Here is a 27,466-nt window from a genome sequence, read left to right as displayed (position 1 = left end):
TAACATTCTATTAGAACATAGAACATAGAAAAGTACAGCACAGAACAGGCCCTTAGACCCATGATGTTGTGCCGAGACTTAATCCTAATGTAATATAGAGTAACTTAACCTACGCACCCCTCAACTCACTGCTATCCATGTGCATGTCCAGCAGCCGCTTATATGTCCCTAATGACTTCGCTTCTACCACCACAGCTGGCAACACATTCCATGCATTCACAACTCTGTGTAAAGAACCTACCTCTGACGTCTCCTTTATACCTTCCTCCTAATATCTTCAAACTATGACTTCTCGTACCAGTCAATCCTGCCCTGGGGAAAAGTCTCTGGCTATTGACTCTATCTATTCCTCTCATTATTTTGTACACCTCGATCAGGTCTCCTCTCTTCCTTCTTCTCTCCAGAGAGAAAAGTCCAAGCTTATTCAACCTTTCTTCATAAGGCAAGCCCTCCAGTCCAGGCAGCATCCTGGACACAATATTCCAAGTGTGGTCTCACCAGGGACTTGTAGAGCTGCAGCAAAACCTCGTGCCTCTTAAACTCGATACCCCTGTTAATGAAAGCCAAAACACCATATGCTTTCTTAACAACCCTATCCACTGGGATGGCAACTTTGAGGGATCTATGTACTTGCACACCCCTTTCTGAATACTGGCTGTATCTGCACTTGTGTCACTGATACAGTTGAACATCTGGATTCCTAGCACCTCAAGCTCTGCAATTTCTTACCAATTAAATAATATACTTCTCTTTTATTCTTTCTCACCAAAATGGTCAATTTCACATTTTCTCACATTATGTAGCACTTCTAGATTTGGCTGCTCATGCAATGGGCCATGAGCTGAATAGCTTCTTTCACTGTTGTAAATTTTCACATGATATTCTATATATTCTAGGTTCTTCAATCATACTCAATGATGCCACAATAGAAATGCCAGGTTTTTAAAAAAATTTAAATGTTTTACACAGTTCTGTAAATGCATATTTGATATTTGTTATTAATATTTCCAAATCTCAGTGATGCTCCTTGTAATTGGTAATGAGTGTTTTTTTTTCGAACCTATCCCAGGTTACTTTGGTTACAATAATGTAACTGTGATCCCAGCAGGAGCCACGAACATTAAAATTACAGACAACAGCAGGAACTACCTAGGTAAGTGAACCTCTTAGCTATACGGGTTCAAAGGTTACTGCAGTAACATATTGTCAAGTCAGCTACCATCTCCCTAGTGCTGAGTTAGCTGATTTCTGTCAGTGTTGCACTGGGTATAATGAGCTAGCCAATCCTCAAGCATGGATAAATAATTTGTTCACTAATAAAAGACCAAGAGTTGGGATAAGGTGTGCATTTTCAGGATGGATCAGTGGCCACAGGAATCACTGCTGGTGCTATAATTATTTACAGCATACTTGAATGACTTGGATGATGGAAGTGAATGTGCTAATAACAATTTTCAGATGACACAAAAATAAGTCAGGAGTCACATGACACCAGGTTATAGAGTCGTACAGCACAGAAACAGACCATTTGGTCCAACCAGTCTGTGCTGAACATAAGAATCCAACAGGTTTATTTGAAATAACAAACGTTTGGAGTGCTGCTTTACCTGATGAAGGAGCAGTGATTTCAAACAAACCTGGTGGACTATAACCTGGTGTCATGTGATTTCTGACTTTGTCTACCCCAGTCCAACACTGGCATCTCCACATCACAAATATAAATGGGAAGACGTATGGTGAGGAGGATACAGTCTGCAGAGGGATATAGACAAATTAAGCTAGTGGGCACAAAATTGACAGTTGAAATATAATGGGGGAATGTGAGGTTATGCTCTTTTGCAGGAAGAATAGAGAAGTTGAACTTTAATTAAATGGGGAAAGACTGGAGAAGGCTACAGCTCAGGGGGCTTTCTGTGCACACATTGATAAATACCAAAAGCTAGCACACAAGTTCGGCAGGAAATAAGGAAGGCAAATTGAGTCCGGTTTCTTCCCACAGTCCAAAGATGTACAGGTTAGGTGGATTGGCAATGAGAAATGCAGTGTTACAGGGATAGAGTAGGGGAATGGGTCTGGGTGGGATGCTCTTTGGAGGGTTGATGTGGACTTAATGGGCCGAATGGTCTGCTTGATTACTGTAGAGATTCTATGATTCTTGATTTCAAAGGTAATGGAGTTTAAAAAAAGGCAAATCTTGCTGAAACTATACAAGGCACTAGCCAGACCACACCTGGAATACTGTGAATTGTTTTGATCCCCTTATCTACTGTCATTGGAGGCAGTCCAGTGAAGGTTCACTCAGTTTATTCTGAATATTGAGAGATTATCTTATGAGAAGAAATTGGGTAGTTTGGTTCTATACTCATTACAGATTAGAAGAATGAGGGATGATTATTGTAGCATATGGGATTCTTAGGGAATTTGACAGAGTAATGTTTGCCTTCGTGGGAGAGTCTTAATACCAAAGGACAGAATCTCAGAATAAGGGATTGAACATTTAAGAAGAGATGAGGAGAAATTTTTTAGTTAATGTGTGAAATGCTTTACCACAGAAGGCTGTGGAGGGTGTGGTATTAAGTGTATTCAAGAATGAAATTCACAGCTTTATAATCAGTGAAGGAATCAAAGGTTACAGCAGAAAAATGGAGGATGACTGAATCAACCGTAATTTCATTGAATGCAGAAAAGGTTCAATCACCATTGGCTCCTTCTGATCTTATGGCAGTAAGATACCTGACTCTTCAAAGACTCTTCTGCCTAATCCAACACAGAGGTGGAGACCAAAGCTCAGATGCGATGTCCCCATAGTCAAATAACAAAACACCCCAATGCACTTTGCAAAATTGTAGTCAGAAATTATTGCATACTGAGCACAGCAAGGGAGTGGAAGAAGGGTAACTGAAATATGGTGAGTTTTAAAGGTGGTCATAAAAGAAATGATGCAGATGGATGGGTTTTGGGAAAGAATCCCAAAGTTTTTTTTTCTTTATTCATTCATGGACTGTGGGTAAGGCCAGCATTTTTTGCCCATCCCTAATTGCTCTTTGAGTGCCGTCTGGACCATTTCAAGGGGCGCTTAAGAGTCAACCACATTGCTTTGGATTTAGAATCATGTGGGTCAGACTGGGTAAGGACAGCAGATTTCCCTCCCTTAAATGCCACTAAAGTGTAGGAGTCATTGCCACAAATGACAGGATGAAAGGAGGAGGAAACATAATTATAGCATATTGGAAATAGAGTTCACAAGGACAGTTTTAGAACTGAAGAACAGGGAATAGGCAATCCATAGATGGTTTGAGAATTCTAATGCTGGCGTTTATTTGGAGAAGTGCAATTGTGTTCTGTGCCTTGCCACAGTTAAGTGACTGCTGATCTAGTTGCTGTCTTTTTAGAGAGAGAAGTTATTAAAGCTTGGGTGTGAAACAGCATTAACCACTACCACTGCCCATTAAACACAGAAAGGGTCAGTGGCAGGAAAGGCTTCAAAGCCATGTTATGGCCTCAGAGTAGTGAAAACTCTGCCTCCAGTACAATCCTGGCGAACAACATCAACAATAGATTTCCTGCACTATCTGCTTCTTGCAAAGCATCAGTGACTACACTTGAAAACTAAACTGCTACCATTAAAGCTCTTTAAGATTTCCCAAAGAGGTGTAAGGCACTTCAGAAATACATTTCCTCGTACTAAAGATATGCTTTGCCAGAGTTTTGCTAACATCAAGGTGGTGGTAAATTTACCAAAGTCGGTAAAATTAAACCAATGGCTAAAATTTTAACTCACTCAAACCATAGTCATTTATACAGGGTTAAAATCAGGCTGACACAGTCTCTTCAGGAAGTTTTATCATGTTCCTAAACTCTGCTTGCTTCATGTCTCACACCAATTTGAACTCAGTTACCACCCCAGTCCACACCAGTCTTCCTTCCCCCCTCGCACCCCCCCCCCCCCCCCCCCCGCTCCGTGTCTTTACCTCATTTATTGTAAAATCTTCTCCCTCATTTCCAAGTACCTTCAGAGTTTCACTTCACTTTGCCTCAGCAACTTGGTCCAGCTCATGGTTGCGCTCCTGATTTCTAAGCAAAGTGGTAAAGTCTTCTTCTCTTATACCGTTACACTTGGATTTACCTTCCTAAATGCGTTTCCTTTGCAACGTCTCTCCCACCTTCAAACCTCCTCAGGACCCACCTTTTCAACAAGGAGAAAGTTGCTGTGTTGGTTTTGAGGATCAGGGCCACTGTGCTGGGCTGAGGGTCAGGGCCACTGTGCTGGGATTGAGGGTCAAGGTTCAGGGCTGCTGTGCTGAGATTGAGGGTTGAGCTATTCTCCTGTCCAGGCTTGGGGCAACTATGCTGGGGTCAAGGATCACACTACTGTGCTAGAGTCAAGAGTTCAAGCCACTATGCTGAGGTCAGGGTCAAGGGTCAGGGCCAATGTTTCTGGTGGGGATCTAGGGAGCAGCACTAGGGCCTGTGATTTCTGTCCCAGCCCTTACCTCTAACCATATCTTTTACCAACTTATGCTGTCCCATTGAAAAACAGTTTGGATAATTTAACTCTTAGCCATGTCAGGATATTTCCATTCACTCATGTTAATTAAAATACCAGCAGCCATGGCTTACTCTTACCTCTCCATCGAGTGGTTGTGGGTTCAAATCTCACTTTGGACACAGTTTCTCCCTTGAGCAGAAGACTCAAGGCTGACAGTCCAGTGCAATACTGAGGGAGTGCTGCATTGTCACCGGCGTTGTCTTTGAACAGTGACCCTATCTGCCTGTGTGAGTGGATGCGAGAGATCCCATGGCACTAATTCAAAGTAGAACAGAGGAGCTTTCCCCAGTGCCCTGGTCAAGATTTAGCAGTAAGGACAGATAATAAGGTCATCACCACATTGCCACTTGTGGGAGCTTACTGTGTGCAAGTCAACTGCTGTGTTTGCTGAATCACAGCAGTAATCACATTTTCAAGAGTATCTTATTGACACTGGTGATGCAATCTTATAGAATTACAAGCATTTAAAAAAAATTAAATGATGTTTTAAAATATATATCAATTACTTAACCGATAATAGAGTACATTAGGCATAAAATCTGTTACGTGATAAATAATCAGCAGTCGGGGACAATGTGACATTGTAAACCATGGTACAGAGAGAGTGATACAGTTTTCATTACTGGAGAAGAAAATACCTGACTTCTCTATGCTACACACTGACAATATTAGCATAAACCAGACTGGGAATTTAAACAGCACTCATTGAACTTCTGACCTCTTTTGGTTAGGGGTTCAACACTCAGCCACTTGAGCTATCAGACCACCAGCTAAAAATCATGTTGTTTTAACGAAGCAGTAATTAGTAGTTTTGAAATACGTATGATTAATAAGTCAAATTTCTTACTGCCAGTACAAAGGAGTTGTTGTGAAGTACATTGCAGAGTTGTCAGTGATCATACATTGTGCATTCCAAAGTCCAACTCAGTTCCTCCACAATTCAGATGCTTCTGAAATAAGAGACAAGACTCAGGACTGGGAAGCTCTGCAGTTTAGATTCACAAGAAGCCCTGATAATACTGGAGTCTGTCACTGCCTTTGTCCCTTACTCGCCAATTCAGTCTCAAAGTCTTTCTGCGTCACTTCAGTGTCTCTGGGTGAACATCATGGAACTCCCTCTGTAACAGCACTGCAGGTGTACCTACACTTACACACTCCAGCTGTTCAATAAGGCAGCTCACTACCAGCTTCTCCAGGGAAAATGAGATGGGCAACAAAGGCCAGCCTAGCCAACAACACCCACACCCCATGAATGAATAAAAAATCTCCTCCTTTAAGATGGTCCTGTAAATCTTTCCTTCCTCCTTTAAGATGATCATTAAGCCACTCTCTCTTCCTTTAAGATAGTCCTGTAAACAGACTTCCTTGACTAACTTCCTTTCCTAATGTGGCTCAGTCTTTGATGTAATTCCTGTGAAGTGCCGTGTAATGTTTTGTTGCATTAAAGGTGCTACATAAATTCAAGTTGCTTTTGTTACCGATGAATAAATTCACTAATTCTCAAGTTAATTTAATGTTGGACATTCTCTTCAACAATGAAACATCAATGACAGGCTCAGGCCTATCGTACAGGATTAACCCCTTTGGTTTAGAAGAGAACGGGTGTGAATCAATTGAGGGATGAGAAACTTCAGTTCAGAGAGTTGATTGAAGATGTTGGGATGATTGAAGACCTTGGGACTGTTCACCGTGGAGAGAGCAGGGCGAAGAGGAGATCTGATGGAGATTTCAAGATAATGTGTGAGCCAGATTGAGTCAATAGGGAGAAACTGTTGGCGCTTGTAAAAGGATAAAGAACAAGAGGGCATAGGTTTAAAGTGAGTTACAAACAAAGCAAGGACTATATCAGCAAAATGGTGGCACAGTGGTTAGCACTGCTGCCTCACAGCACTAGAGACCCAGATTCAATTCCTGCCTCAGGCAACTGTCTGTGTGGAGTTTGCACATTCTCCCACGTGTCTGTGTAGGTTTCCTCCGGGTGCTCTGGTTTCCTCCCACAGTCCAAAAATGTGCAGTTAAGGTGAATTGGCCATGCTAAATTGCCCGTAGTGTTAGGTGGGGGGGTAAATGTAGAGGAATGGGTCTGGGTGGATTACTGTTTGGAGGGTCGGTGTGGACTTGTTGTGCCAAAGGGCCTGTTTCCACACTGTAAGTAATCTAAAAAAAGCTTTTTCACGTGGCAAACAGTTAGTGTCTGGAAGGCACTGCCTAAAGGTGTGATGGAGGCAGGATCACTTGAGCAGTTCAAGAGGGCACTGGACGATAATTTGGGTAAAAACAATGACCAAGGGTATGGGGATAAGACGGAGATTGGCACTCCGTAATGGTGCTGATTTGAAGAGTTGGTGAGACATAATAGGCCAAATGGCCTTCTTCTCCCATTACACTTCTGTAATTCTGTGATGGGGTAGTTCATTACACAGGCAAGTGTATATCTTTTTGTAAAACACGTTAGGATTATTACAGGGGGAGAAAAGCTTCAGGAAGGCAAGGAGTTCCACAGTCTGATTGAAGTAGAAGGTTTCTATGATGTGTTATGATCTTATTGCGGGCAAATATTCAGGACAAACTTTTATGATCCAGTGAATAGCTTCCCATGTTGCCTGTGCAACATTCTATACAGACACTTTGACCAGTTTAATTACTCATAAAACACACTTACCGAGTGGGAGAAAGTGAGGACTTAATATGTGTTGGAGTTGTTTTCTTCAACTTGCGAGTGTTTTAATAAAACTAGGTTTGAACTGCAATCCTTTCTCTCATACAGTAGAAGCACTAGGGCGTCAAAAAGTGTGGTGCTGGAAAAGCAGAGCTGGTCAGGCAGCATCCGAGGAGCAGGAGAGTCGACGTTTTGAGCCTAAGCTCTTTATCAGGAACGTTGACTCTCCTGCTTCTAGGATGCTATGCTTTTCCAGCACCACATCTTTTGACCCCCTAGTGCTCCTTCTGTATGAGAGAAAGGATTGCAGTTCAAACCTAGTTTTATTAAAACACTCGCAAATTGAAGAAAACAATTCCGACACATATTAAGCTAACTTTTCCCAAACTAGGCTGCTTGCCTGAAAAATACACATACTACCCACTCCAGTGAACTTGATGGTGCTGCTGGATTCAATTCACTGAGCTCTGTCACCTCAGGATCAACTCAGGGTCCTGTTAGTGCGAAGGTGGGTCTTTCAAGGAGTCTTCGCCGGCTGAGTATTTGCTAAGAGAATGGCTGCCAGGTGTCCCTTCTTATCCATCCTTTCTGACTCCTTCTGGAATGTTCTCTGCCTTCAGGCGATGGGGAGCCTTTCCAAGATATTATTACTCCATGTTGCCAAGTGGTCAGGCCGAAACTGCGGAATACTGCTGTGAGGCAGTACGGTGGCTCAGTGGTTAGCATTGGTTCCCAGTGGGACCCAAGTTCTATTCCAGCCTCAGGTGACTGTCTGTGTGGGTTTCCCCCTTGTCTGTGTGGGTTTCTGCTGGATTTCTTCCCATAGTCCAAAGATGAGCAGGTTAGGTGGATTGGCAATGATAATTTGCCCTGTAATGTCACGGATGTGTAAGATAAGTAGATTAGCCAGAGTAAATGTAGGGTTATGGGGATAGGATCAGGGAGCTGGGTCTGGCTCTGGGTGATAGGTCAAATGGCCCCTTTTTGCACAGTAGGGATTCTATGAATACACAAAACATTATGTTCGGGCTGAGTACTTCTTCACATGTTTCGGGTCATAATGACTCTCTGATTGCAATACAGGGCTGGGCTAGTCCTTGTTTGCTTTTGACCTGTGGTAACCTAGGCCACTTTACATTCCTGCAGAAACTGTTTCATCAATTTTATGTTGGATTTAGTAGCTTCAGTCATTAGCCTCTTGGCCACACCTGCCTCTGACCCAGTAACTCAAGTACCACCTCAGGACTTGATGACTAATACACAGCTAAACAGGGTGAATAACAGCTTTCTGAGCAGCAGGTGGCATGTGCTCCAGTCTATAACTATAACTCATATGTAAAAGTGAAGATTGCTTAGCAGCTTGGCACAAACCATAACACCCCATCACTAAATATTCAAAACTGTTTGAAGACTGACAGAGTCTTTGAATCATAGAAGCCTTACAGTGCAGATAGAGGCCATTGAGCCCGTCAAGTTTGCACCAACCCTCCGAAGAACATCCTGCCCCATCCCCCACCCTATCCCTGTAACCCCACATTTACCACTGATAATCCACCTTGCTTGCATATCTTAGAACTCAGGGGGTAAACTGCCAGTAAAATTTACAATCCAGAGCTCCCAGCTGGTAGTAAGTTACATGGAGCGGGATGGAGAAAATGGAGTTTCTGATTTTGCGTCCATGGATGTAAAATCATGGCTACTGGCTTGGGTTTCTTCCCTGGATACATTTCCTGCCAGACATATTCTGCATTGTGGGGTCCACTCCTTTAATGTAGCCATTAGTTGAATGAGGTTTTCAGAGAATCCCTGCTCTCTCCGGCTGATTTATCACAGGGGTCAGCACTGGTTCTGTAATCTATCTCATACTTTGCTGCCCTGATGTAAACAATCCCACTAAGCATTTGTGGAGAGCGATAAAGTTGTTTGCTTTTATTATTGGGTTCTGGTCCCTCTGCCTCCAGGCAATTTCATTAGCTATTCCTGTCTGGTCTCTGTTTTTGAAAGTAAGTTGACAAAGCATCCAGTGTATTTAACTTAAAAAACACTGCAAAAAATAACAATCTCAAAGGAACTACAGATGAGAGAAGTGAGGGTGCCAGGGTTGGGATCTTTTTGAAGTAGGACAAAAAGACCTGATTGGCCTGTCCTTCAGACTTGTAAATCTAACATTTTGAAATATCCCACAACATAGTGGCCTATATGTTCCTTTGTTAATGCATCCTCTTAGGTGCTATGCTTGCATTAGTTGGGAGATAGAGCTGAGAGCACGGTGGTTCAGTGGTTAGCACTGCTGCCTCACAGCACCAGGGACCCACGTTCAATCCCAGCCTTGGGGGACTGTCTGTGTGGAGTTTGCACATTCTCCCCGTGTCTGGGTGCTCCAGTTTCCTCCCACAGTCCAAAGATGTGCAGGTTAGGTGAATTGGCCATTCTAAATTGTCCATAGTGTTAGGTGCATTAGTCAGAGGGAAATGGATCTGGTATGGGTGGGTTACTCTTCGGAGGGTCGGTGTGGACTTGTTGTGCCGAAGGGCCTGTTTCCACACTGTAGGGTATCTAATCTATATCATTGTAAAAGGGCCAAATGACATGTTCTTGTATTCCTTTATCATTGTGCTCGAAATCTAAAATGCATTATATAATGGGATTGGAGGTGTATCAAACCTGTGACTATGTCACTAACCCATTAAAATGCATCTGCATGACTATGTTGCCAATTTAAGAGTGGAGTTGGGGGTGATTTTACCTTTATCTCATGGCAATGGGCAGTGATGATTTCAAAGTCTGGATTGGTGGCCCTTTTCTCCCAATAATGTTGGCTGTATTATGATCGCAGTCTGCTGGTGGGTTCTCAAACTACCTGGCAACAGTCTTGTTTTAATTTTGAGGTGGCATGACCCCAAAAGGTATTTTGGGCAAGATCAAGCCCAAATAGATTTGCCCCAGGCTTAAACTGTTCCATGGGATGTGAATGCGAAGAGGTTCACCAGATGCAGATGGTGAATTAAAGGAGTAACTCACAGATGATTGAACATTCAAATAAAGGAAAAGTACTGCAGAGGCTGGAAGAAATCCAAAAGAAACACAGAAACAGCTGGAGAAACTCAGCAGGTCTGGCAGCAGTCACGGAGAGAGGAACAAAGTTAATGTTTCAGGTCCATACGAGTCTTTTCCAGAACTGTTAAACCCACCCAAAAGACAATAAAACCTTTTCTTTGCCATGTCAGCACTCATGAGCATTTCCAGATCATTGCAATGCTTGCAAGTGTGGAATATTGTTTTCACTCGTACTGGCTGGGTCTCCTCAATGTGGACCCATGACACATTAACAATTCCAAAAATGTAAGAGGCTACTTTACCTCAGGATGACTCCATTAGATTAATAGGTGTTGCATGTAGTCTTAATTTATTAGTTCTTTCAGACAGCAGATTATCTCCACACTCTCTTGTTCCACATCAAGGGCACCTTTGCATCATTATCTAGTACAAGTTTGAACTTGGGAACAAAACAATGGCAGATGTTGAAAGCATTTGGCAAGTTCTTGTCACTAGAGTTTGGATTCGTGATGGCTTTGGTGCAGCTTTCATGCGTTTTCCAATGATTTTAATACAGCTCGGAGAAAATAATTACAACTTTGTTTCACAAACTACAAATATCAGATATCTGAGATGGTGTAATGATGATAACTAAACATATGATCTTCAGTTAAGATTTACCTGGAGAATGCGTAGGTTCTGTTGTGCAGCATAGGAATCTTCTGCTGGGAACAGACTTTCAGTCATAATAGGAGTCAGTGAGGTCTGCAGTACTAGAGATCAGAGTTTAGAGTGTGTTGCTGGAAAAGCACAGCAGGTCAGGCAGCATCTGAGGAGCAGGAAAATTGATGTTTCGGGCCGGAGCTCTTCATCAGGTATGAGACTGGGAGCCTCGGGGGTTGAAAATAACAGCCTCATTCCTCTCAACTTTCAGTCATAATACCAGTGTATGGGCTGACAAATAAGATGTTTTACCTGGCATTTCTAAGTTGGTTCATTAATGAAAGTGGAATAATCTGAAATGAATGAAAACATTTTCAGGACAGTAAGTCTAAACCATGGTGAACCCCTTCTAAGTCAAGAGCATTACTCAGTTCATCTACAAGATGAGATTAGTTATCCCCATGGAGGCAATCACAGGTTGGACCATCTGTCCATTGGCTGTAGAATTAAAAATGGTGGGTTAGAGTAGGGGATGGACTGTCTTTTTGTGGGATGGGGTGGTGTATCTTACAACGGAATTTCAAGAATCTTCAAGTTTTCAATATGTATATGAGAAAACTATAATTCCTCCCCTCAACTAACATTTGTCATAAGTAAGTTAATTGTGAAGATTCTGAGATAAGATAGACATGCATTTGGAAAGACAGTGTTTGATTGGGAATAGTCAGAATGGCTTTGTGCTTGGGAGATCATGCCTCACAAGTTTGTTAGAGTTCTTTGATGAAGTGACCAGGAAGGTTGATAAAGACAGGATGGTAGACATAGTCTATATGGATTTCAGTAAGGCCTTTGATAAGGTGCCTACCATGGAAGGTTAAATCGCATGGAATCCAGGGCGAGCTGGCAAATTGGATACACAATTGGCTTGATGGTAGGAAGCAGAGGGTAATAATGGAAGGATGCTTGTCGGACTGAAGGCCTGTGACTAGTGGAGTGCCTCAGGGGTCAATGCTGGGCCCATTGTTCTTTGTTATCTATATCAATGGTTTGGACGAGAATGTCCAAATTAGACATGATTAGTAAGTTTGCAGATGACACTAAAATAGACAGTATCATGGACAGTGAGGAAGGTTATCAGAAATTGCAGCAAGACCTTGATCAGCTGGGGAAGTGGGCTGAGAGATGGCAATGGAGTTTAATATAGGCAAGTGTAAGATCTGGCATTTTGGAAAGTCAGATCAAGTTTGGAGTTTCATGGTGAATGGTAGGGCCTTAAGGAGTGTAGTGGAATAGAGGGAGTTCAGGTACATGGTTCTCTGAAAGTGGAGTCAAAGGTAGACAGGGCAGTGAAGAAGGCTTTTGGCCCACTGGCCTTCATCAGTCAGGGCATTGAATATAGAAGTTAGGAAGTCACGTTGCAGTTGTACAGGATGTTGGTGAGGCTGCACTTGGAGTATTGTGTTCAATTTTGGTCACCTTGCCATAGGAAGGATATTATTAAACTGGAAAGGGTGCATCATAAATTTACAAGGATGTTGTCAGCACTCAATGGTCTGAGTTATAGGGAGAAGTTGGACAAGCTAGGACTTCTTTCTTCAGAATGTAGGAGATTAGGGTGGAATTTTATACAAGCTATAAGATCATGAGAGGCATGAATAGGGTGAATTCACTAAGTCTTTTTCTCAGGGTTGGGGACTTGAGAACCAGAGGGCATCAGTTTAAGGTTAGTGGGAAGGAATAAAAGGGAACCTGAGGGGCAGCTTTTTTATACTGAGGGTAGTATGCCTGTGGAATGAGCTGCCAGCAGATGTGGTTGAGGTGGATACATTAATAATATCATATCTGATTCGAAATGTGAACTCTCTCTCCATGGATCTTGCCAGACCTGCTTTCTGTTTTGTTGCTTTTGGCTTTATTCAAGATAACCCAGCTTTAGATCCAAGTGTGAATCCTTTTGGATATAATTTCCAATTTGGACCCCACTCTCAGTCAAAATATTGCCAGGTACTCTCAAACTGTCCAGCTGTAGAGACAGGCCTTGTACCAAACATATAAAGGTAAAAAGGTAAAGTCACCACAGTCTCAGTGGACCATAGAGAGAGACAACTGGTAGTGAAGTTAATCCAAGGATCACCACACCTCAGATGAGAGTTGATGTTAAGAAGGTATAGTATTTATGGTAATCACACCAAGCATGTACCTAACCTCTGACCTCAGGCAACCTCCACCTTGATTGGCATCTCCCCATTTCCTGTACAAGGCAACCTGTGATCTTTCTGAGAAGAAGTTGGCAATTTTGTTCGAGATTATGAACAGATTTTGTGCTGTGAGCAAGGAAACAGAAAGAACTTTTATTCCATCAGACTGCTCTTCATTTAAGTCCATGACCCAAATGCTGTCCAATCCCATAATGTGGCATATTAGTGATTGGGATACAGTGCTCATTTTTATTTTTATTCGTTCACAGGATGAGAGCATTGTTGATTAGGCCAGCATTTATTGCCCATCCCTAACCACCCAGAGGGTAGTTTAGAGTCAACCCCATTGCTATGGGTCTGGAATCACATGTAGATAGACTAGACCAGGTAAGGACTACAGTTCCTTCTCTAAAGAACATTAGTGAACAAGATGGACTTTTTCGACAATTGACAATGGACTCATGGTCATCATTGGACTCTTAATTCTATAATTATGAATTATTGTATTTTTGGTTGCATTGATAGTGGACAAATGCATTTCTAATTGTAACGATTGTTTTTCTGCTTGTAGCCCTAATAAATGGCAAAAATCACTATGTGATTAATGGGAACTGGGTAATAGACTGGCCTGGAGAATATGCTGTCGCTGGCACCAAAGTACTGTACAAGCGTTCTTCTAGTAACCATGAGACAATTGAGGCTACAGGACCAACAGGAGAGGACCTCCATGTGATGGTACAAATCTTCATGTAAAATGTGTGGCGAATGTTTCTTATGTTAAAGGAATTTTTCTTCATCTGTCATTATTTACACATTTCCTGCCAGTGGTATTTTCACAGTGGGGAAGGTAACAGTATGAATGGAAGTGTGGCAGGGTTTTCATAAAAATTTTCAACAATTTCATATTTCCCCCCACCCGCCATTGCAGGGACGTTCCTTTTCTCACTAAAATTTCCAAGACTGTCCTCTGTTGTCTTTTGCAATTTACAAGAGAAAATAATTGTTAACACCCAGCATGTTTACTTGAAGTCAATGTTCTCTCAGCTTAAAGATTTGCAAAGAAATCAACATTGGCGTGATGGGCCAAGTGGCATAATTCTGCACTGTAAGACTTCTGTGATTCTGGTTCAATAGATGAAAGAAAGCTTCACAAACAAATGTCATCCGTTAAACCATATTTATTCATTAATCCCATGAATAGTCTCTAGGCGTGTAGAACCTTCCTGCTAACTATATATAAACAAAATCATAAACATCTTTTTTTTAACAATTATACATGATCTTACTTCTAAATACTGAACAAAGGAGGGTTCCATTTTGTGGGGCGCTGGCACCAGTATTAGGGCAGGAAGGAATGAAACCATCAGCTCCACTTGATCTAGCACTGGGGTCCTAACGGAAAGGCTAAATAGGATGGACACTGGGAGTTTAAACTAGGTGAGGGTGGGGAGGGCTCAGGAGATGTTATTAAAGTTTCCTGAACAAATCATAAGATAGAGTCAGGTTCTAATTCCATTTAGATCAGATAAGGGGACTACTATGAGATGGGGGAGCTAATCAATGCAGGACTGAGGTTGTTGTAGTTAAGTGCACGCAGTATATGAAACAAGATAAATGAGATAGTAGCTAGACTGAAATTGGTGGGTATGATAACATGGACATTGCAGAGACATGGGTGCAAGGGGATCAAACTGAGAACTGAATATCCAAGGATATACTACTTATTGAAAGGACAGGCAAATGGGCAGAGGGGCCTGGTCACCTCACCGATAAGAAATCAAATTAAATCGCTAACAAGAAGCGATATAGGGTGGAAGCTGCAGAGTTGAGAAACTGCAAAAAGAAAAAAGACACTGATGGGAATTATGTAAAGGCCTCCTTGTAGTAGTCAGGATGTGAGGCAAAAACTAAACCAGGCAATAGAAAGGGCCTGGAACAAAGGCACTATTACAATAATCAAAATGCAGATGGACAAGGAAAATCAGACTGGGAGCTGATCCCAAGAAAAGGAAATTGTGGAACGTCTAAGAGATTTTTTTTTGGAGCAGCTTGTGATGGAGCCCATTCGGAAACAGGAAATTTGCACTTTGGTGATGTGGAATGAAACAGGCTTGAGGGCCTGCTTTTGTGGCGTAGTGGTAGTGTCCGTATCCCTGGACCGAGAGACTAAGGTTCAAGTCCCACCTCCTCCAGAGGTTTGTAGTTACATCTCTGAACAGCTTGATTCAGAAAAATAGTTGAGACAGACCTGATTAGGGAGTTAAGGTGAGGGAACCCCTCGGAGGCAGTATGGTAGAATTCCCCCTGCAGTTTTAGAGGAAGAAGCCAGAATCAGGCATTGCAGTATTGCAATTTGTAATGAAACTCAATTACAGTTGAGTAAAGGTAATTACAGAGCCATGAGGGAGGAGCTAGCCAGAAGCAGAATGGAGGAGACAGTGGGAGAAGCAATGGCAGGGGTTTCTGGGGATAATTTGAAAGATGCAGCAGAAATTCATCCCAAGAAAGAAGAAACAAACTCAGGGGAGGACAAGGCAGCCATGGCTGACAGGGGAAGTCAGGCACAGCATAAAAGCAAAAGAAAAAGCCTACAATGTGGTGAAGATTAGTGGGAAGCCAGAGGATTAGGAAACCTTTAAAATCAACAGAGGACAACTAAAATGCATTAAGGTGAAATATGAGGGCAAGATAGATGGTAATGTAAAAGAAAATTGTAAATGTTTTTAGATACACAAAATGTAAGAGAGAGGCAAGAGTGGTCATTAAACCTTTGGAAAATGGGGCTGAAGAAGTACTAATGGGGAGAAAAAGAAAGGGCAGAGGAACTGAACAGGTACTTTACATCAGTCTTCACAGTGGGAGATACCAGCTGCATTACCAGATTTTCAAGAGAGTCAGGGGACAGTGGTGAGGGTACTGGCCATCACTAAGGAAAAGATGCTGGGGAAGCTGAAAGGTCTGAAAATTAATACCCAAAGCAGCTGGACTACACCCCAGAATTCTGAAGGAGATGGTTGAGATTGTAGAGGCATTGGTGATTTTTTTTAGGAATTATTGGAGTCAGGGAAGGTCCCAAAGAACTGGAAAAAGGCTAATGTTACACTCCTGTTTAAAAAGGAAGGGAGGCAGAAGATGAAAAACCATAGGATGGTTAGCCTAGCCTCGATTATTGGGAATATTTCAAAGTCCATTTATTCAGGATGAGATTGCAGAGTGCTTGGAAGTGCATGGTAAAATAGGGCTGAGTCAGCAAGGCTTTGTCAGTGGGAGGTCATGCCTGACAAATCTGTTAGAATTCTTTGAGATGGTAACAAATAAGTTAGACAAAGGAGAGCCAGTGGGTGTGATTTATTTGGGTTTCCATAAGGCCTTTGACAAGGTTCCACACAGGAAGCTGCTAAATAAGATAAGACCACATGATGTTACGGGCTGGCATGGAGAGAGGATTGGTTGACTGACAAAAGATAGAGAGTGGGGATCAAGGATTCTTTTTCAAGATGACTAGTGGAATTCTGCTGCAATCAGTGTTGAAACCACAACTATTCACAATATACATTACCAATCTGGATGAAGGAACTGAGTTTCTAAGTTTTCAGAAGGCACAAAGATTGGTGGAGGGATAGATAGTGCTGCAGAAGTGGGGAGGCTGCAGATGGACTTGGACAGGACTGGGAGAGTAGGCAAAGAAATGGCAGATGGATACAGTGTGGGAAAGTGTGAGGTTATGCACATTGGTAGGAAGAATAAAGGTGTAGACTATTTTCTAAATGGAGAAAAGCTTCAGAAATCTGAAGCACAAAGGGACTTAGGAGTCTCTTAAGGTTAACATGCAGGTTCAGTTGGCAGTTAGGAATGCAATGTAAGCATTTATTTCAATAGAGCTACAATACAAGAGCAGAGATGTACTGCTGAGGCTGTATAAGGATGTGGTCAGACCGGATTCAGAATATTGTAAGCAGTTTTGGGCTCCATATCTAAGAAAAGACGTATTGGCCTTGAAGAGGATCCAGAGGATGTTTACAAGATTGATCCTGGGGATGAACAGCTTGTCAAGTGAAGAATGGTTGAGAATGCTAGGTCTTTATTCGATAGAGTTTAGAAGGATATGGGGGTGTCGGATTGAAACTTAACAGAATACTGAATAGATTGAATAGACATGGAGTAGATATTTCCATTGGTTGGAGAGACTAAGACCTAAGGGTACAGCCTCAGTGTGAAGGGTTGTCCCTTTAGAACTGGGATGAGGAGGAATTTCTTCAATCACTAAATCTGTGGAACTCACTGCGGCAGAGGTCTGTGGGGGCCCAGTCAGAGGTAGAGAGGTTATTGATCAGTAAAGGGATTAAGGGTTACAGGGAGAAGGCAGGAGAATGGGGTTGAGAAACATGTCAGCCATGATCAAATGATGGAGTAAACCCTATGGGCTGAATGGCCTAATTTTGCTCCTATATTTCATGATGGTCTTATGGTCTTATTTCAAGACATGATGGTGACAGAGTTGGGGAGTTCTCTCTAGGGTCCTTACCAATCTTTATTCTCAAACAGGATCATTAAATCTAATTACCAATATTTATCATTTTGTTGCTTGTGGCAACTTGCTGTATGAAGATTAACCACTGGGTTTCCTACATTACAACAATGATTGCATTCTGAAAGTATTTCATTGTCTGTAGGACGCTTTGGTTTGACCTAAGATTGTGAAAGGCTTTATACAGCAAGTCTTTCCTTCTCATTTACATAAAATATTTTAGCCAATATTTTAACAGTGGTCTTTATCTATTTATGGGTCTTTACCAAAGGACATTAACACCAAACAAAATAACTCAGAATCACAGAACCATTATAATGCAGGAGGAGGTCATTCTGCCCATAATACCTGTACTAGCTCTCTGAATAATGTAGTGATATGGAGCCAATCTTTTACGCATTTTTTTCTATCTGACTAATCATGTAAAGCTCACTTGAGTGCCACGACCAAACCTGACCACACCATATTTCCACACTGTGCATTCCAGACACTAATTACTCAAAGAGTCGCTGAAGTAATCAGTGCAGTACCTACCATTTCAATATAACGATATAGGTTACAGTGGTCACAATGGGATCTCGCACTGAACAAGCTCAATGTATGTTGTAGGTTCTTCTACAAGAGGAAAACTTGGGTATTGAATATGAGTTCTGGCTTCCTAATGAGCGCTATAGCCATTACCAGGGAGGACACAGTCCACTGAGGCAGCCTGAGATCGCTGTTATAGATGCCGACCATCCTCTCAGTTACCTGCCTTGGACCCAGACCACAACAGCTTCCACTACCACCATCACCACGACTACCACCAGCCCAGTCAGAAAGCCAGTCATCTACCCAGGTATGACACAACCGTTTGTTTACATTCACTAGATTGATTGTGAATTTTCAACTTCAGGAGGAAGGATATTCCAAAGCTGATCCTCCTTCCGTATTGATGTGAAATCATTCCCCCCCCCCACTCCACCATGCCCCTTACACTTTTCTAAGCTATGACCAAGAATGGCCAGCCTGGTGCCTGATCTCTGCCACTGCTGTGCCAGTGCTTAGTATTCAGGGTCGAGGTGAAGCAGACTGAGGTAGCTCATTACATGACAGTGACCACCCTGGTAAGTTTGAAGGCAGTGGTAGGGGGGAATGATATTTAATCCAGTGGAATAGAAAGTTCATGGTGACAATCCACCCATTCCCAACCCCCTCACCCTCCACCCGAAGTCAGATTAAGGCCTTGGCAGATTTTTATGTTGTATGTCTTCATGCGATGCGGGCGTCGCTGGCTGGGCTAGCATTCATCATCCACTCCTAGCTGCCCTTGAGAAGGTAATGGTGAGCTACCTTCTTGCATGCCTCATTCTTGATGAAGGGCTTATGCCTGAAACATCAATTCTCCTGCTCCTTGGATGCTGCCTGACCGGCTGTGTTTTTCCAGCACCAAACTCTTTGACTCTGATCTCCAATATCTGCAGTCCTCACTTTCTCCTAGCTACCTTTGCACAGTCCATTTAGTGTCGGCAGATCCACAATGCCATTAGGAGTGTTGTTTAAAGTAATGGATGGGATAGGGTTAATCTGAGCCGAGCATATAAATAAGAAACAAAAGTAGGTCACTTGGCCCTTTGAGCCTGTTCTGCCATTCAATAAGATCATGGCTGATATGATTTTAGTCTCAAATCTATATTCCTGCATATCCCTGATAACTTTTCATCCCCTTTATAATCAAGAATCTATCTAATTCTGTCTTAAAAATGTTTAAAGTTTCTGCATCCACTGCCTTTAAGAAGGGGACTTCCAAAGACTCACAATCCTATGAGAGTTAAAAAAAATGTTTTAAATGGGCGACCCCTTATTTTTAATCTATGACCTGTAGTTATCACACAAGAGGAAACATCCTTTCCACATCCGCCAGGTCAAGTCCCTGGAGGGTCTAAGTTTAAAAGACTCTTCCGCTGACTTTTCTTTTGTGGTTCATTTTTCAACACAAGTCCTTAGACCAATAGGGCTGGAGGATTGGAAGTGACACTCAACTCCACCTGCATGAGGGACACCAGGTCTTCTCATCATTATTCAAACAAAAAGACCATGGAAGGCTTTCCCATCCTGCGCTGAAAATGTGTTGCTGGAAAAGCGCAGCAGATCATGCAGCATCCAAGGAGCAGGAGAATCGACGTTTCGGGCCCGATACGTCGATTCTCCTGCTCCTTGGATGCTGCCTGACCTGCTGCGCTTTTCCAGCAACACATTTTCAGCTCTGATCTCCAGCATCTGCAGTCCTCACTTTCTCCTTTCCCATCCTGCAGTCAACTGAGACCCTTTAGGAGGCAGTTAATGAAGTTAAAAGGGAACAATAAAAGGAGGTGTTCTTGCTGATGCCCGGTCCGAGGGACTGTGGGGGGGGGGGGGGGGGTAAAGATGGCATTGAGGTTTCAAGGGGCAGCACATGGATTTTAGACAAACACTAATCTGTACATGATCCTGAGACTGTGTTTCTGGAGGTGTATGGGGTGTGGGGTGATGAGGGGAAACATAAACTGATTACCACTAAGACAGACATCACAACACCCCCACCTTACGCCCTGCATGCTGCAGCGCCATCTCCAAACTGAGACCTGTTCTTGTACTATTGCTCAATGAAAATTTATGGTCAGAAACAGATCCTTCAGTCCAACTCGTCCACACCAACCAAGTTTCCCAAACTAACTCGTCCCATTTGCCTGCATTTGACCCATATCCTTCTAAACCTTTTCTATCCATCCATCTGTCCAAATATCTTTTAAATATTGTAACTGTACCTGCATCTATTAGTTCCTGTGGCAGTTCATTCCACACATGAACCACCCTCTGTGTGACTCTATGACTATGACTAACAGTGTCTTGTAAGTGGCCCTGTCAACATATTGCATGCAATTCTGGTCTCCTTCCTATTGGAAAGATGTTGTGAAACTTGAAAGGGTTCAGAAAAGATTTACAAGGATGTTGCCAGGGTTGGAGGATTTGAGCTATAGGGAGAGGTTGAATAGGCAGGGGATGTTTTCCCTGGCGTCAGAGGCTGAGGGATGACCTTAAAGAGGTTTCTAAAATCATGAGGGGCATGGATAGAGTAAATAGACAAAGTGTTTTCCCTGGATGGGGGAGTCCAGAACAAGAGGGCATAGGTTTAGGGTGAGAGGGGGAAGATATAAAAGAGACCTAAGGGGCAACTTTTTCACGCAGAGGTGGTACGTGTATGGAATGAGCTGCCAGAAGAAGTGGTGGAGGCTAGTACAGTAGCAACATTTAAAAGGCATCTGGATGGGTATATGAATAGGAAGGTTGGGAGGAATATGGGCCGGGTGCTGGCAGGTGGGACTAGATTGGGTTGGGATATCTGGTCAGCATGGACAGGTTGGACCGAAGGGTCTGTTTCCATGTTGTACATCTCTATGACTCTGTGACTCTGTGTGGTGGTCTTGTGGCACAGTTAGCAATATCCACACCACTCAGCTAGAAACCTCAGGTTCAAATCCCACCCTAGTTCTTGATGACAACAAAGTTGCCCATATAATGCATAAAAACAGGGACAAGCCAAAATGTACTGCGTGGAAAATCAGGTGGGAGCAAACACGAAGGAAATCTCTAAAAGACTTGGGAAAGAGGAACAAAGATCAAATCCAAGGCTTCCTGGTGGCCTAACAGTATCTTTCACATTCCCTGATTCATCAGGGAACAGATAATTGTGTATTCTGCTACCTTGCTCACCGGGGGCCTCCCAGGCAATGACACAGTTAAAAAGACCTTACCAGCTAGGAGAGTCAGAGGAATGGTCTTCATTGTAGATGTTTCTTTCAGATGCATTGGATTGAGACAAGGTTATCAGGTTCTTGTGTTAATGAGCAAAACACAGATTTCAATTGTTTTCCCTCTTTCTCTTCAGGCTGGGTACACCCTGCACAGCGAACACCAATGCACCCTCCTCAAGTTGATCATTTTCAAAACGTATTACCGAGGGATCCCATCCAATCCACCCGCCATGAGCCCAGTGAGTGAGACCGTCAAAGGATCACCAGAAACAAGCTTTGTTTTTCATTAGCGTCTATTTTATTTGCCTTTACCAGAAAGTGACACAGCTGTGAGAGGATGGTGGGGGGTTCAGGAATGGATGTTGGGATTGTGATAAACTCAATGGACAAACTTTTCCTCTACAACGTTTAAATATATTTTATATACAATAGGGAAAAATACATCTTACCTTACAAAATTATTGGGATTATTAAACTATTGGATTCACTAATGGCCTATATGGAAGGAAATCTGCTGTCCTAGCCTGGCCTAAATATGATTCCCCAAAACCCACAACTATGTGGTTGACACTCAACAGCCCCTGGGCAATGAGGGATGGGCAATAAATTCTGGTCTAGCCAATGACGCCCACATCCTGTGAATGAATTTTTAGAAACATTGTCCAGGAGCATTTCATAGCCAAGGCCTCATGTGGACTACAGAATACAAAACAAAACACCTCAACAACGAAAGAACCCATGAATTGGATTGGAACAGTAAAAGTTGTCATGACCAATCACAGTGTAAGCTTGAAGGGCTATATGGCCAAATCTTGTTCTGATGGACAGTTAATATGTTTGTTCCTAACAAGCACAGTGTATTTTCAATCCAGCAAAATATTTCAATGAGCTCAACAGAGTGAATCTTCAATGATCAAACTGGTATACTGATATTTAATTAGTGGACCTCAGGCACCTTTAACGGTCAAAGTTAAAAATCACACAACACCCATTTCTTATATTTTCCATAACTTTATATTTTTGTAAAGTCAAAAAAAAAGCTTTTTGTTTGCTAATAAATATATTTACAAACAAAAAAAAATCACATAACAACACGTTGTAGTCCAGCTGGTTTATTTGGAAGCACTAGGTTTTGGAACGCTGCTCCTTCAACCACCTGATGAAGGAGCAGCGTTCCAAAAGCTACTGCTTCCAAATTAACCTTTTGAACTATACCCTGGTGTTGTGTGATTTTTAACTTTGTCCACCCCAGTCCAACACCGGCTCATCCACATCATGTCCTTTAATGGTGCAATTGTTTTTGGGAACAGAGTAGCTTAAATGTTGAGATAGGATTAGCCACACATACCGCCTTATATTTGCTCTTTGTAGCCAAATCAAACAAGCTCTTTATTTACAGTTTCACTACAAATGATGGCTGCACAATCTCACACCCAATGTTAGATCAACGAAGATCAATCAATGATGCTAGATCAACAATGTTTTTACTTCCTTCAAAGCTTGAGCTTGAGTTGCTTTAATGAAGTCAATGTTTTGTGCTTATGCAGTGAAAAAGAACTCATGTAACAATGGCATTGGCTTTCCATGACTTAAGCAGAACAGTCACTGAACGATGTGCTATGGAAATGCTTACATTATGTGTTAAATGGTACAGATCTACTGATAAAATCTCAACAGCAATAGCATGTCTACACAAAACTACTTGTGACAGTCAAAACACATTCCTTCATCTGTCATCTTTGACAGCATTGGGAGATCAGTATCCCTGTGAGTGAGCTTCCTGTCAGCTGCTGAACTGTTAACATCAAGAAAGAAATAATGAATGTTAAACCTCCTGTCATCTCCCCACTGTGTCTCTCTGACTCTGGTCTCACTCCCAGCCGACTGCACCGCCGGGGCAGCTTGCTACTTTGTCAAGTGTGGGGCTCTTCAGAATTGCCACATGCAGACAACAAAGGAGAAAGATTTGCATTTATATGGTGCCTTCTGTGGCCACTAGATATCCCAAATAATGGAGAACTGTCAGAATATAGAGAGCACAGTGGCCAGTTTGCAATATGCAAGCTTACACAAAGAGCAATGTGAGAATGACTTGATATCTGCTTTTGTGATAGTGAATGATAGATAAATATTGGCCAGGCCACCAGAGAAAGCTTCCTCTTCAAACTTTTGTATCCATCTGAGAGGGCAGATTATACTTTGGTCTAACACCTCATTTGAAAGGCAATATCTGGGACAGTACATAACTCCCTAAGTACTGCATTGGAGTGTTAGCGTAGATTGTCATGTTCAAGCACTGAAGTGCAACTTGAGCCCACAACCTTATGATTTAGAGTTAAGTGTGCTACTAACTGAGCCACTGATGGCAGGCTGAAAAGTAGGGAGTGGGAAGAGGCAAAATGTGAGGAAGAGGGTGCAATTTCCAGATCCTTTAGGTCACAAACAAGTTTGAGAGATTTCCAGCACAAAGGAGGGGGTGTGTTGGAGAAGCACAGACTAAGGTTTTTCTGTACAAACAACTCCTATCTGAATGAAATGTCCATGGAGCTCAGTCCAAGGCAATGGAAAGGGTATTCTTTATTTATTTTAAGATTGGACCTAAAGCTTCCTTCCGCTTCTCCCAGTCACTTACATGAAAAGCTGACCATCCTTCGTGAACAATCTGCTGACTGTCTAATAAAGCTCTCCACAGCAGGGGGAGCTTTTATTGCTTGCTGCCTGAGCAAAAAAACTCCTTCTAATAGATGGTATGCATTAATTGGCATGTTGGAGAGCATTAAGATAATTTGGTGCATTTAAGTAATAATTATCTATCTCTGATTTAGGTTACTGTAGAAAGTGTAAGAAGTCAAAAGGAAAATCTCAAAGGATTAAACAGTACTGCCAGAAAGACTTTGGTAAGACATCAATAAAACATAAAATCTTTACTTTAGCAATAATAGAAGCTAATTGCAAGGTATATGAATTTATTTCTCAGTCCAATTACAAGTGCTGGTTCTAATTTGCAGCGACATCTCTGCATTACAAATTTTCTCATGTTTATTTTTACAGCAGGGGTCAGCTCTGTGGAGTGTATTCACTGTTTGTAAAATGAAGCCTGACCCATAGGGAGTGCAGGTTAAAGAATTGACACTATTGAGCTTTAGCCTTATCCATGCTCCTTTTCAGTCAGTGGGATCAGTGAATCTGCCTCTCTGTTTCAGAGGAACTAACAAGAAAGCTGCATGAATGCTCCTTGGTGGACTATAAGTACATTGCCCAATGTGCACTAAAGCCCACAAAGATAAAGAAAATACTGGGATCAGTCTTGGTTTGTGCTACTCTCAGCAATGATGTCAGTACAGCTGTTACAATTAGCTTCAGTGGCCTTGAGCCAGTTTGGGGAAGAAAATCAACAGAAGCTGCATTTGGTCAGAAGGCCAGGCTTCAAATCCTGCCTGCAGTAGAGGTGTGTCATAACATCTCTAAACAGGTTGATTACAAATACCTTCTATGCAATCTGTATCTGTGCACGATGGACTTAAGCTTAGCAATTATGCAAAGTTGCAAACTGATGTTTAATCATGCCTGCGTGGTTAAATATTCAGCTGTCACTCACATCTTTTATTATGTGTGTGTTTGACATCAGTAGCTCCCATTGTAAAGACATTAACCATCACTATAGCAGGAACGTGTAACGTTCTGTTTATGCTTCTATCACATCGATCTCTGCTCTTAGCATTGTCACTCCAAGACAAGAGGGAATAACAGGGCCACACAACAGGGCTCATGGAGCTGACCCAGCTGCAAATAAAATTCCAGTACCTTAAAACCAGATAAGGTACAAAAACAATGCACATGCAGTAACAATGCCATGTGCTGTAATTTTTGAAATGTTGGTGGATCCACATGAACAGATCCAGGTTACCAATAACAGGTAATGGCCAGTCCATTCCAACAGGGATAAAGGGAGAATTTATATGTCAGTCCTTGGCCCTCTAAATGTTCCTCTGATTCCTCAGAATGGAACTGCCAGGAAGAACATCGCATTTAGAGAACATCAAATCATATCTTCGATGATCCCAAAGTGCTTCATATCCACTGAATCATTTTTTGATGTCACACACCAGCAGGTCATAGTCCAACAGGTTTATTTGAAATCAGAGCGCTGCCTCTTCACCAGGTGACCTGACGAAGGAGCAGTGCTCCGAAAGCTTGTGATTTCAAATAAACTTGTTGGACTATAATCTGGTGTCATATGACCTCTGACCTTGTTCACTCCAGTCTAACACTGGCATCTCCACACCATAATGTTTTGATGTGCAATCATGGGTTTTAGTTGGCATTGATACCAATTGTTGAGTAGGCCAACTCTTCAAATCATTTTAACTAGAGCAAAGTCCCACGACTATCAATAAATAAGTGAACAGATAATCAATTTTGGTCGTATTGGTTGGGAAAGGCCAACTGAAGAACTACCTTATCCTTTTTAAATAATGCAATAGGACACTTAAGCAGGCTGAGGACACCTTGCTTCAATAATTTATGCAAATGCTTAAACCCATGGTTAGAAAAGTGTGAATTCCCCCAACTGAGAAAAGCGGAGTTTGTTTCCTTGAGAAAGGAATCTACAGAGTAGGGAGCATGGAAGAAATCATCAAAAAAAAAACCTAAGCTCTACATTGGTCCATAAATGTTTCTATTTTCCTTCTTCACCAGTTTTTCGTGGAAGGGTCCTCAGCAAGGCAATTGTGGGGTCGGAGACTCGGTACGATGTACAAATCAGGCAAACGTACAAGAACAAATATCCCATTGTCCACAGGGAATACATCTGGGTGCCAAACACATGTGACTGTCCATATATTTTAGAAAAGCGAGAGTACATCATGATGGCAAAGCGACACGTGAACTTTGAGCAAACGCTGAACCGAATTCTACTGGAACACAACAGTTTTGTCAGGCTCTGGCAGCCAAAGGAAGACTTGATGCTACGAGACATAGACAAATATTGCCACCGGTTCTCATAAAGCAAAGTCTAACATGATACAAGCATTTTACAACTCGGGCCAATATTTGATAGTATTTGGGAAGAGCCCATGACATTGCAATAGAAAACCATATCATTCCATCAATTATGTGCAAATCTCCTATTAAGCAACCACTCACGGCTTATAATAAGTTCCTTTTTCTAAGCCATCAAGAACAGTACCTGGAAGGAGTTATTTGGAGATGACTCTGTGGGTCAAGGCAATGAATTGTTGGAAATGAGTTAATGTGGCCGCTTTGTCCATGCTTAATTGAAATGAAGAAATATGTCTTCATATTGGAAACAATGATTGGAAGCTTTCAGAAGTTTATATGTGGTCAATCTGAACAATGTTTGGTTTTTCTGTAAGGAATGTTCTCTATGATGAACTATTTGATGTGCAAGGTGCCATGATGTCCAATTTTGTTGATGGTAACAGAATCTATATTTTTAAACAAGTCAACCCATTATTACGTTATTGTGACTGGAGCACAATAATAACTTTTCTGCTGCACCTTGGAAGTAATGCACTTCATTATTTTGTAACAATTTCTCCCCAAGTAGTTGGGACATCTATTCCCTGAAGGATGCTCCCAGGTTTGGACAGTTTTACATTGCATGATCCTATGTTATTTTAAGGACAGGCATTCTGTATTATACCTGGCATGTTCTGAATTTTGGGTGAAGTATTAGTAAATGCCAATTATTTTATATCATTTATTTAAATACATATATTAAGTATCTCACTAGTATACTGACACTAATCACTTTGCATGGTACATTATGTATCTAAGCATCAAAGACATTTTAAAGAATTTTATTGTACACTGTCATTAAAATTGGCAAACATTAATTAACTTGAATCATTTCACCTCTGACATTCACTAATGCTCAACCATCTCAAACTTATGAATATCAACTAAAAGCAAAATCTGTAAGGTTACAACAGGATGTTACTTTACTTGACCAAAGACCTGTATAATCAAAACTTAACAGTGGAATAACAGAGGATTTGAAAGTAATAATATTAAAAAAGTAAAATATTAAACAAACCA

General features: G+C 41.9%; 1 protein-coding gene across 3 annotated transcripts in view; it reads left to right on the top strand.

Annotated features, from left to right (window-relative positions):
- Nucleotides 1-27,466, top strand: part of LOC122565386 (ADAMTS-like protein 5) — a 124,982-nt gene extending 97,516 nt beyond the window's left edge. For 2 of the 3 annotated variants that reach the window (XM_043721315.2, XM_043721316.2), the window contains exons 8-13: nt 1,070-1,153; nt 13,677-13,840; nt 18,243-18,471; nt 21,541-21,645; nt 24,232-24,303; nt 26,105-27,466. In XM_043721315.2, coding sequence (XP_043577250.2) covers nt 1,070-1,153; nt 13,677-13,840; nt 18,243-18,471; nt 21,541-21,645; nt 24,232-24,303; nt 26,105-26,412 — 962 coding nt within the window. In that variant the 3' untranslated portion in view covers nt 26,413-27,466. The remainder of the gene's footprint in view (nt 1-1,069; nt 1,154-13,676; nt 13,841-18,242; nt 18,472-21,540; nt 21,646-24,231; nt 24,304-26,104) is intronic. The other variant, XM_087976007.1, reaches the window with a different exon arrangement.

This window comes from Chiloscyllium plagiosum, unplaced genomic scaffold, assembly GCF_037043375.1.
Source record: "Chiloscyllium plagiosum isolate Xiang-an unplaced genomic scaffold, Cpla_swu_hap1 HiC_scaffold_28, whole genome shotgun sequence".
In the NCBI taxonomy this organism is placed as follows: domain Eukaryota; kingdom Metazoa; phylum Chordata; class Chondrichthyes; order Orectolobiformes; family Hemiscylliidae; genus Chiloscyllium; species Chiloscyllium plagiosum.
This window is presented reverse-complemented; position numbering and strand designations above follow the sequence as displayed.